The sequence below is a fragment of the Physella acuta genome, unplaced genomic scaffold, assembly GCF_028476545.2.
Source record: "Physella acuta isolate Inbredline_101_S28 unplaced genomic scaffold, ASM2847654v3 ptg000855l, whole genome shotgun sequence".
NCBI classification, from domain to species: Eukaryota; Metazoa; Mollusca; class Gastropoda; family Physidae; genus Physella; species Physella acuta.
The window spans coordinates 557,054-570,000 of record NW_026732372.1 but is presented as its reverse complement, the minus strand read 5'-3'; the positions used below and the strand labels follow the sequence as shown (position 1 = coordinate 570,000).

At 37.0% G+C, this 12,947-nt stretch overlaps 1 protein-coding gene across 3 annotated transcripts in view; it reads left to right on the top strand.

Moving 5' to 3' along the window:
• The window catches only part of LOC131952129 (putative serine carboxypeptidase CPVL), a 24,434-nt gene extending 18,815 nt beyond the window's left edge, over positions 1–5,619 (top strand). For all 3 annotated transcript variants that reach the window (XM_059314650.1, XM_059314652.1, XM_059314651.1), the window contains 2 exons: positions 250–1,474; positions 4,964–5,619. In XM_059314650.1, coding sequence (XP_059170633.1) covers positions 258–1,474; positions 4,964–5,156 — 1,410 coding nt within the window. In that variant the 5' untranslated portion in view covers positions 250–257 and the 3' untranslated portion in view covers positions 5,157–5,619. The remainder of the gene's footprint in view (positions 1–249; positions 1,475–4,963) is intronic.
• The last annotated feature ends 7,328 nt before the right edge of the window (positions 5,620–12,947 follow it).

The window sequence follows — 12,947 nt, the reverse complement described above, 5'->3', positions numbered from 1 at the left end:
TTGAAACTTACATCAAACTTTCTTTTTTTAAATTATATGTATTTTTTTAGAAATTATGGAAATTGATGTTTCAATTTGTGTTGAAACATCAAACTTTCTTTTTAAAATTGTGTAATTTTTTTAAAAATTACAAAAATTGATGTTTCGATTTCTGTTGAAACATCGAAATTCCTTTTAAAATTTTGTACAATTTTTTTAAAAATTACGTTAAATTGATGTCTTAATTTTTTTTTCTTTCTAACTCTCCAGGCTCCCAGATGGCTCTCTACAGCAGCCTGACCGTGGTTGTCTTGGTGGCTCTCGTCTCCGTACCGCACTCCACCGCATCCGCCCGCGACCGCTGGTTCGGACAGTCGGACAGCTACGGCAACGAACCCTTGATGCTGACCCCGCTACTGCGACAAGGGTTCGTCAAAAAAGCCCAAGCGGACAGCAGGGTTTACTCCGAAAACTTGAAACTCCTCCCTAAGAGCCACGCGGGGTTTATCACCGTGGACAATGTCAAGAAAAATCACTTGTTTTTTTGGTACTTCCCTTCGCCAAATGAAAGTGCGCCGCTTCTGATATGGCTGAACGGCGGACCCGCGGTGTCTTCGATGCTGGGGTTGCTATGGGAACACGGGCCCATCGAGGCGAACAGAAGCAAGTACGGCTCGGAAGGATTCGGGTTGAGAGAACACACCTGGGTCGGGCCGTACTCCGTTGTTTACATTGACAACCCCGTCGGCACCGGGTTCAGCTTCTCCGAATCCGGCGACGCCGGGTTCAAACTAACAAAAAAAGGCTACACCGACGACTTGTTCAACTTTGTCCTGCAATTCATGGACCTGTTTCCGGAATACAAAGACAACGGTATATACCTCGGTGGTCAGTCCTACGCCGGGAAATACATCCCTGCTTTAGGGTATCGACTTCAGCACGACGCCCCACAGATTCCGCTCTCCGGAATTATATTAGGCGGTCCCTACTTCGATCCCCCGACGGAAAGCGTGGCGTTCTTCGATTACCTCTACGCCGTCGGCGCCATCAGCCACTACGACAAAACGACCAACCAAGAAAAAGTGAAAGACATGTATAAAAATTTCACGAAGGGCATGCATGAGAACTCTACTTTTCTTGAGCTCTTTGAAGATCTTGTACTGACTCGAGACTTGCCGTTGCCTTCTTTGGATAATTACGTCAAGGGGGAGGATGCGGACTACAGCTTAGTGTTGTCGGTGTTGAATCACCCTTACGTCCGAGAAGCCATTCACGTTGGAGGGCAGGACTTTTACGTCTCCAACGATAATTTGTCTCTGAAGTACGGCCCCGACGTCATGGTGAGTACCAAGATGGAGATGGCGTACCTGATGGACAGGGTCAAGGTCTTGATTTACAACGGAGATTACGACGTGGTGGTCAGCTCGGTGATGATTGAGGAGGCTCTGTTGACCACGCCGTGGAGGTATCAGTTCCAGTATAACCAAGCTAAAAGGTGAGTGCTGGCTGGTAGGGTGGTAGGGCGCGTGGGGTGGTCGTGTGATATGGTGGGTTGGTTGGGTGCTAGGGAGCGTGGGGTGGTAGGGTGCTAGGGTGGGATGGTCGGGTGCTAAGGAGCGGGGGATGGTCGGGTGATTGGTGGGTTGGTTGGGTGCTAGGGCGCTTGAGTTGGTCGGGTGCTATGGTGGGTTGCTTGGGTGCTAGGGAGTGTGGGGTTGTCGGGAGCTAGGGAGTGTGAGGTGGTCGGGTGCTATGGTTGGGTGGTCGTTTGCTATGGTGGGGTGGTCGGGTGCTATGGTTTGGTGGTCGGGTGATATGGTGGGATAGTCGGGTGCCAGGGTGGGGTGGTCGGGTGCTAGGTTGCGTGGGGGGCTAGGGTGGGATTGCCGGGTTCTAGGGCGCTTGGGGTGGTCAGCGTGATGCCCAGTCCTCTTTACTTTCTCTTTGTCGACTGATGCTCTACACATATCCGGGATCCGAACTCGAGACCACATCATCCCATTTTAAATAACAATGTCTAAAATTTAGTTTCATATTGAACACAAAAATGTTTAAATGTACACCTACAAAGTTTCAACAAACACAAATATGAAACATTATTGCAATTTGTTTTCAAATAACGTATACAGAATTTTTTTTCAAATAACATATTCAGCAAATAGCGTTTTGTAAAATGCATACAATGTAAGAAAAACCAAACGATAAGTTTTTTTCGACCTTCAGAGATATAAAGATACTGGCTAATCAAATAAGTGTTTCGCAACTGCTAAAAATAAAGCGAAAATGTATTTATACGCGGCATTATCTCACCCAACTTCACACGTGTGTGGTGTAATAGGATTTTGTCAAATTGAAAAGTAAGACGGGGTGTGAACGAAACGAAACGAAACTTGTTTAGACTGATGGGAAGAGTTCGCTTTAAAAGTGTTAGAGCTGGATGAATTGATTGAATTTATGCGAATAGATCGCACGTGTGAATAGATTGTACTTTTTGTAAACAAACGAAACGGCAGCACATTTTCTGACAAACAGAAATGTTGTGATAATACAACAGTAATTACATAGAGTTTGTGTCTACGAAACTGCTCGGTTATATTATGTAGATATTAGAAAAAATAAAACTCGTAGAATTATATTTTTAACAAGCTTTTATTTAACTCACTTCCTCGTCAGTCTGTCTGTCTAAATCAAAACGCCCGAGCGAAATTGCAGGCACTTCTACCTGACAGATACGGCTCGTAGTTGGTACGTGGGTCAAGACATGAAGACTATGCATCATGACATTAAAGTTGACTTAATTGGATGCCTAATTAATTTTTTATTAACTAATTAAAATTTTGACCAAATTATTAGGCAGTGTTATCCAACTACTCCGTACTATTAGACACGCATTTTTAAACCCATATTTTAAAGCTGATAGAGGACATCATGGATTGTTTGAATTGGGATGTCAAGGTAGTTTGAAGTGGACGCAATAGGACGTTTAAAGTGGAACTCACGCGACTATTGAAGGGGACGTCTTAGGAAGTTTAGAAAGGACGTCATGTGAATTTTGAAGGAGACGTCTTGGGGCGCTTGAATGAGATATCATTCGACTTTGAAAGAACGTCATGGGACGTTTGAAGTGGACGTCATAGGACGTCGTATGACGCAACCTTGACTCTACACCCTTAATACTGGGTGGGGGAAAACCTGTGGAAGCTAAGAGACACGAGAAATGTGGGTACCACTAAAACAGAGAGAAGCTAGCCTAGTGTGATGTTTCGTGAAAGGGTTTTGACGAAGGCTTAAGTTATAAAAGTGGACAAGTCAATCATCACAACAACAGCACCCTGAGTTAGATGAGATTAATAAGAGGAGATAATGCTAAAACTTTTGACCAACTGACGATTGGGCTTATACTTCCTGTCCACTAAAACTTTTGACCACCTGATGTTTGTGCCTATACTTCCTGTCCACTAAAACATGAAACCACCTGATTTTGGAGCTATACTTTATGTCCAGATTATACTTCTCACCTCAACCCCAGCTTAACAAAAATCGCCACCCACTGTCCAAATTGTTTTTTTTTATATAAAAACAAGGCCAACGCCGTTAGGGGAAAAATAGAAAAAGTTCAGGGCGGGGATGAGGTGGAGAATTTTCAAAATTGATATCGACCAGGCTAGGTAAGTGGGCAAACAATTGCCGAAATTCAAAAATAATACAGCTGGAGGCGGTCCCGTTCATTTTTCAACGTTTAGCAGCTGAGGTGGGGATATGGAGGGGAGGGTGGAGGTGGAATAAATGGGCGAATAAACGAGAGAGAAATCGTGAACAGAAAATGGGTTAAACAAAGGACTAACATTTTGGTAACCGAATTTTATGTTTATTTTTATTTTTATTTTTTACAATTTTTATAAAGCTATATATTGCGTATTTTTCAATACGTAGGCTACATTATTAGATGGAAGAAAGTATGTCGAATTTAATTTTCTTTTAGTTTAAATATAGTTATTGTAAAAATTAAGCAGCTATTGAAACTAAGTGGGACATTAACTAAGAACACAGGGAGATTGATGGTATTAATGATACCACGGAGATGAGCCAACTTAACTTATTTATATATATATATATATATATATATATATATATATATATATATATATATATATATATATATATATATATATATATATATATATATATATATATATACAACTATAGTTAAGTTCTAGACACAATTGTATAGGGCTTGCTAACAGTATGGCACTTCCGTTTTTGCCTATACAGCGTGCTATTTCTTTCAAATATAACTACTCATTGTGAACCACCTTACTTGCCTATATAGATTGTACTAATCTCTCTACCTAACTACCCAATGTGAACTGTCTTTACTTGCCTATATAGCTTGTACTTGTCTCTCAACAGAACTATTTAATGTGAACCACCCTTACTTGCTTATAACAATTGTAGTTGTCTCTATACAAAACCTTTCAATGTGAACCACCCTTACTTACCTACATACCTTGTACTTGTCTCTCAACAGAAAGATACGGAATATGAATTAGGGCACAAAGCTCAAGGGCTTCTATTTGCCTATATAGCTTTTACGTGTGTCTCTCTACAGAACTATTCAATGGGAACCACCTTTTCATGCCTATAAAAATTATACTTATCTCTACAAAACCTATTAATGTGAACCATCCTTACTTGCCTGTATTGCTTTTACTTGTCTCATGACAGAACTATTCAATGTGAACCACCCTTACTTGCCTACATTACTTGTTCGTGTCTACCTACAGAGCTATTCAATGTGAACCACCCTTACTTGCCTATATTACTTGTACATGTCTACCTACAGAGCTATTCAATGTGAACCACCCTTACTTGCCTATAAAGATTGTACTTGTCTCTATACAGAACTACCGAATGTGAACCTCCCTTACTTGCCTATGTGAACTACCCTTACTTACCTACATATCTTGTACTTGTCTCTCAACAGAAAGATATGGAATATGAATGCGGGCAAAAAGCTCAAGGGCTTCTACACGCAGATCAACAACTTCTGCCGTGTGGTGGTCCACGGCGCCGGCCACCAGACGCCGCACGACATGCCGGAAACTTCGCTGGAGATGGTGACGAACTTTTTGAACCACGGATGCATCAATCCGGAAAACTATCAGGGTGTGGCTTGATGTGCACACCTGGCCCCCATCACGTGACTTTTTTAGTATTCGTCCTGTTGATACAGTTGCTTTGTGGTAGCCTATGCTGATGACGTCATGTTTTAGGGGTTTTTGTTTTTGTTTCTATGTTTAATTTTTTTTTCTAGCTCAAGAAGTTTTTTTTTTTTTTTTTAAATGCCAACAAGAAATTTAAATAAATAAGTTTAAAACTGCATACTTTAATTGAAACAAAAGTTAACAATAAACAGACAATATCAATAGGATTTTTTCTAAGACTAGCCGATCCCAGGTGTAGTGTTGTAGCCAGGGGTGGAGTGGCTGTGTCCAAGAGGCCCAAGAAATTTTAAAAGAGACCCCCCGATCCCTAATTAAAATTTTCATGGTGCGTTTTTTTTTTTCCCCCATTAAATTCTGATGATCATCCTCAGCTTGATAGAACTTCACCAAACTTTTTTTTTATTTTTAAAGTCAGAGTAGTAGTAGAATACAGATCTTGGGGGGGGGGGGGGGTAACTGGGGGGGGGGGGGGCACTAGGATTTTTAACTGGGTTCCATTAGGGATTTTTAGCTGGGGGCCCACCGAGATTTTTAGCTGGGGGCCCACCGGGATTTTTAGCTGGGGGCCCACCGAGATTTTTAACTGGGAGCCCACCGGGATTTTTACCTTGGGGGCCCACTGGGATTTTTACTTGGGGGGCCACTGGGATTTTTATCCGGGGTCCACGGGGTTTTTACCCGGTAAACTGGCAGGCCAGTGCACCCTTGAATACAATGTTCGTCGCCACTAGTAACTGTGTTGTATGCTACTTTTTATACCATTCAGTTTTTTTAATACAAGTAGCTTTATCTTTTTTTTCAATCTAAAAACTATTAAAATTAGAGTTACAAGTTGTTTTTTAAACAAACCAACACAATTCTTTTTCGATTTTTTTTTAAGCCTTACACTTAAAATAACTTTCAATAATAGGTAACTGAATGTTAAAAGCTCATAGTGATGATATATATTTCCTAATTATTATAGAAAATATTTAAAAAGTAAAGCACAATTTTTCTGTAGTTTGTTTCGTTGTATTATATGTTCACGTTTTATGTTTTTGAAAGTTACTTTGTCGAGTTTTCGTTCACACACCCGGTGTTTACTAATTGTTTACAAATATATATTTTTTTTGTTTTCGTTTAAAAGGTCATGTTGCTTTAAAGTATGAGGGCCATTTCGTGCATATTAAGTCACACCTAATTTTTTGCCACATTTTTTTTTTACATTTTATGATGTTGTTTTTGAAATATGAGTAAGATCTTGTACTTTAACATTTAAGTGCAGTAAAATATACTACTTGGCAATATGGTGGATATTATATGTATCCAAACATACACATATATGATATATGTTTATATACCTACGTAGGTCTTTTTATATATATTTATATGTGTATGTATTGAAGATCAAATTTATATATATATATATATATATATATATATATATATATATATATATATATATATATATATATATATATATATATATATATATATATATCATCAAGGACAAGAGAATTTGGGAAACTAGTATTTCCCTTTTAAAATCCGCAAAATTAAATCTGCATTGATGATATTATATTATTTTTTGAGTAAAAAAATTGTAAATTCACCTGCATTTTATTTGCATGCCAATACATATTCGCAGGTACTAATCTCTTAATTAAATCATTTACAATTATTAATGTACCAGTTTGTTGTCAATGCTTGCCATCGGCAACGAACTCGTACACAATAATATCGTGTTATTGTAATCATTAACTATTTATTGTTTTGTATGTAAGCAGAGTTTCTTTCAGACATTTCTTCAGGGGCGCACTCCCCCCCCCCCCCCCCCCGAAGAAAGTCCTCGCATACCCTTCCCTCCCCCTAGAAAAAAAATGTATATAGAAAATATATACTTTGACCACTGTCCATTCCCCTTCCCCTAAATTTTAAGTGACCCCCACCCCGAAAGTTTAAGACCCCGTCCCCCCGCCACCCCCTCCCCTGGAGAAAAATGTCTGAAAGAAACACTGTATATAAGGCGGTGCACTTTTATTGCTAAGCATAATAAATGTTATAATTATACAATTCAAAATACCTTATTTTTGTAGAGCTTAGTAATTAGGAAAGCCTCTGTATTTGTGAGTTTTGAAGAAAAGTGTTTTATTTAAAATCCTGGAAAAAAACTACTACATATTATTTATATTTTCTACACTTTTAATTTTTATTGATATATTTGTTTATCTTTATTTTTATTTTTTTATTTCATGCTCTAGAGCTGTTTTTTAATGCCAACTGAAAATCTTTGTTTAAATGTCTTATGCACACTAGATCGTTTGATTAATTTAAATTAAATTTTAAAAAGTTTTGCATTTTAACTATTAGTTACAAGTAGACAAGAAAAAACACCTTTTTTGTTTCGTTTTTTAGTTGTTTTTTTTTATTCTTTTGTTATTGATTGACGGCCAACCCCTGCCTGTTAACCCATAAGTTTTTTCAATCCCGTACAACAGGCCTACAGTAATTTTTAATTATTTTAAAATTGATAACCGGATTTTCGTATATTTATCGTTTGCATTTTAAAAATGAAATAAATCTTTAAAAAAAAATATTTGTTATAAAAATAAGCGTTTCTCGCTACATGTTTATTTGTTAAATATAAATATAAAGGAAACATTTAAATCATCTTAATTTTTAAACTAAGTTGGCTTCTTTATTTTTTAAATCAAAACAAAATCGTTGTGCCGGTTTATAAAGAATAATAGACAGTTCTTGTAAGTTTAAGACACTGATGGGGCCATTTCTACAAGCTTAGAGTTATCGTTCCTTTCTAATAAAGCTCCATTATTTGTAAAAAAAATAAAATAGTTTTGTTGTTTTCTATCGCTGGAGAGTGTGAATGGTGAATTTCTACAGGAGCGTTTTTTTTTTCCAAGGGCGGTCATTCTGTTATTTACAACGAGCCTTTTTAAGTAATTTGTAATTTTTTTAAAGCAAGGACCTAAACCAGAGGTTTAATATTTCATTAGCCTTATGGCTAATCCATAGGTATCGCGTCGGTTCCTGTACAAAAAAAATACTTAATAGACCTCAGTGGCGTCGCTAGGTCGGGTGTCACACGGTGCGACACTTCGTGGTGTCACCCCCCCCCCCAAACAAGATACAGAGTATTATATATATATATATATAAATATATATATATATATATATATATATATATATATATATATATATATATATATATATATATATATATATATGTATATATATATATATATATATGTATATATATATATATATATATATATATTTACAGTTATACAGTAACGATGTTTATATTTATTTTGTTAATAATACAGTTATATATAGCATTGTTTCCTCTATCGTTAGCACGTCATGGTATCACTCCCACCCCTTGTAATAATTGTCGATTTGTACTTAAAAGTCTATTTAACTTTAATTAATCATTAATGGTACTGGCAAAAGAGCATTTTCTCCAACACATTTTGCAATTTTTTGCATTGGTGTCACCCCCCCCCCCTAAATGGTGTCACCCGGTGCGGTCCTCACTCCTCCGCCCCGCCCTCGCTACGCTTCTGATAGACCCAGCTGTGGGGTTGTGATTAGATAAAAGTTGCCGTGCATAGAGATGTCCACACTATGGCCTTCATTGGTTTCAACAACAACAACAAAAACAGTTCAACTCTGCTTCCTCTGCCAGCTTGACCGTCAAGTCCGAACGAGGTCGACTACTTATTAATGGCGCCCCATCAATGACGTCACACTCATATGAGGTGGGGGGTGGACTTGTGTTGATATATGGCAAGATGGAGTGGCGTTTTTTGTTGTTTTTTTTTTTATTTTTTGGGTGACAAATTCCTGACTTTGGTGTTACCAAGAGCGTTTTCAACAAGAGACAGGAACCTAATTGAGCTGTGTGCTCAGAGACATCCTCGAGTCATCTAAACCCAAGACTGCGGGGCTAGTACTCGACCACTCGACCACTCAATATCCACACGCCAAAATAAATATTTATATTTTTTTTTTTTTAAACAAACAAAATAAATATTTATATTGGTTTTTTTTTCTTAAAAAAAACAACAAACATCCGGTTGGATCAAACTCAGCTGTCAATCTCTATTTACGTCACTGCCAACGCACCAGGATACATGGGCTTATCACAGTGGTTCTCAATCTTTTCGGTGTACAGAACCCCAGCAGGTTCATACGCGCATTCACCTCATCCTTCTTAATGATTTTATAATCCGCACTGACAAAGTCCAATCATAAGAGTCGGGGGGGGGGGGGGTGTTTTGACCTCCACCTAAGCAGAGTTTCTTCCAGGCATCTCTTCGGGGGACTCCGCCCCTCCGAGGAAAGTCTACTGCCCCCCCCCCCCCCAGAACTAAATGGAATTTATATAGAAAACATATACTTTTACAAGACCCCCCGGAGAAAAAAGTCTGGAAGAAACACTGCACCTAACCCTTAACGACCCTTCCCGGCGCCCGGGGACAAACTTTCGATTTGCACCCCCCCCCCCCTCAAACTTTCGATTTGCACCCGCCCCCTCAAACTTTCAATTTGTTTTTCAAAACCATTTTGGCGCCCCTAAGGTCGGCGCCCGAGGGCATATGCCCCCCCCCTCGCTACGCCTCTGAGACTGACTCGCAGAACCCTTGAGATTCGATCGAACCCAGGTTAAGAACCCCTGTCTAATCTTGTGTTGTGTGTGTTTTCTAGTTGTGTTTTGAACTTGCAGTTTATAGCCACCTCGTCACTTCAATTATTCCCTTCAATATGAGGTCCCGGGGCTAGGCGAGGCAGGCTCCCGTTCAAATTAAAACTAATAAAGGGCCGCACTGTTGACTTAAAGTGTCGCCCAGTGTTTTCCAATAATATTCTTTGAGAAGGATTTTATCAAAGTGCGACATTTTCATCAAGGTGTTAATGATTTAATGGAAGCAGTGGCGACGCTAGGTCGGGTGATACACGGTGCAGTAACTCAGAGTGTCACCCCTCTGCTAACGACACTATGAATGATAGACTAAAACTATTTGTTATATGGTGTCACCTCCGCTCCGGACAGTGGCACTCAATAAACTAATGAACTAACTGGGAAAAGCAGACTTTTTCATTACAATCAGCTATATTTCGTTTTTGTGTTACCCCTTTGTATGGTGTCACCCTCCCGACACTACTAAATGAAAGTAAAGGAAGTCGTCATTTTGAGTACAAGTAAAATGTAGTAAAGAATATAGAGTACTGCGGTCAATGTTCTGCGACGCTACTAGTAGTTAAAGATATTTTTTTTAAATATTGAACAAAAAAAAAGCTTAGATCTCGCGAAAGTTTTGAAATACATATAATGGCTGTAGTGTTACAGGATTGTGATAGGTAATGTATTCTTCATCAATGCTGCAGAGCTGTGAGTTGGGGCATCATTTAAGCTGAGTGTAGTAGGGCATCTTTTGATGTAGGTGGATTGGGGCATGTTTTGGTTCTGGTGGATTGGGGCATGTTTTGGTTCTGGTGGATTGGGGCATGTTTTGGTTTTGTTGGATTGGGGCATGTTTTGGTTTTGTTGGATTGGGGCATGTTTTGGTTTTGTTGGATTGGGGCATGTTTTGGTGTAGGTGGATTGGGGCATCTTTTTATGTAGGTCGATTGAGGCATGTTTTGATGTAGGTGGATTGGGGCATCTTTTGATGTAGGTGGATTGGACACGTTTTGATGTCGGTGGATTGGGGTATCACTTTTTTTAAAACATTGAAGACAATTTTAGTTGCCTGTTTTTGTCAAATTAGAGTGAGTTTAAACATAGTTCAAGTTTGTTTACGTTACTGACTACTAAAAAAAGAGAACGTTGGTAATTTTTTCTTAAATGTATTTAATTATGGAAAATATTGATAACAACATCTACGTTCAACATGTGGAATATCAAAACAAGAAAAAAGATTAAGTTTTATAAGCGCACGTTTTATAATCACAACAGAAACATTTTTTTTAAATATATAGTCTACCTTTAAGAGTGATCTAGCCGATTCCATATAAAACTGAAGTTTTTCAAAAGTCCATGATCGAAAAATTACAGGAAAAACAGCCATAAAGAAAATAAATATTTAAGCATCAATGGAAGGATAACAATACTGATACACTACAAGAAGTATATAGTGAGATACTTATATATATAGGGCCTATATATATATATATATATATATATATATATATATATATATATATATATAATGAGGTTATGAGTATGGCTTCGTGTATTTTCGCCCTCTCAGTCTTGCCTCCAATGTACTCTGTCACTCCAGTTCGAGAGAATTCTTTATATCGCCCCCGGGCCCGTACGCTCGAGTTTAATAAAAGGGTGTAGGACGCACCGGCAGAGTTACTCATGAGTTACGATTTTTCCCAGTGGCTCTTATTCATTAAGAAAATCTCCTTACGCCGGCTGCCCTCCTGAAAATAATATGAAGTGAACTTAGCGCCTTTCTTTTTCTTTTTTTTTTTTTGTGTCAGATTTTTAAGACAACGCGGTAGGCTACAAAGAATTTTAATATTGAATAGTATAGTGAAAGAAAACTTCCTTTGGTTTCTATTTCTAGAATTATTTTATGTAGATGTTTGGAATTATTATATCTATATCTATATCTATATCTATATCTATATCTATATCTATATCTATATCTATATCTATATCTATATCTATATCTATATCTATATCTATATCTATATCTATATCTATATCTATATCTATATCTATATCTATATCTATATCTATATCTATATCTATATCTATATCTATATCTATATCTATATCTATATCTATATCTATATCTATATCTATATCTATATCTATATCTATATCTATATCTATATCTATATCTATATCTATATCTATATCTATATCTATATCTATATCTATATCTATATCTATATCTATATCTATATCTATATCTATATCTATATCTATATCTATATCTATATCTATATCTATATCTATATCTATATCTATATCTATATCTATATCTATATCTATATCTATATCTATATCTATATCTATATCTATATCTATATCTATATCTATATCTATATCTATATCTATATCTATATCTATATCTATATCTATATCTATATCTATATCTATATCTATATCTATATCTATATCTATATCTATATCTATATCTATATCTATATCTATATCTATATCTATATCTATATCTATATCTATATCTATATCTGTATCTGTATCTGTATCTGTATCTGTATCTGTATCTGTATCTGTATCTGTATCGATATCCATATCCATATCCATATCCATATCCATATCCATATCCATATCCATATCCATATCCATATCCATATCCATATCCATATCCATATCCATATCCATATCCATATCTACATCTACCTCTACCTCTACCTCTACCTCTACCTCTTCCTCTACCTCTACCTCTACCTCTTCCTCTACCTCTACCTCTACCTCTACCTCTACCTCTACCTCTACATCTACATCTACATCTACATCTACATCTACATCTACATCTACATCTACATCTTCATCTACATCTACATCTACATCTGTATATCTATATATCTATAGCAATATATATATATATATATATATATATATATATATATATATATATATATATATATATATATATATATATATATATATATATATATTAGTGAACAACGAGAAGGTAGTTTTAAAATTCTATTAGACATCGGGTGTATGGAAAGAGAGTCAGAAGATAAGGATTAATC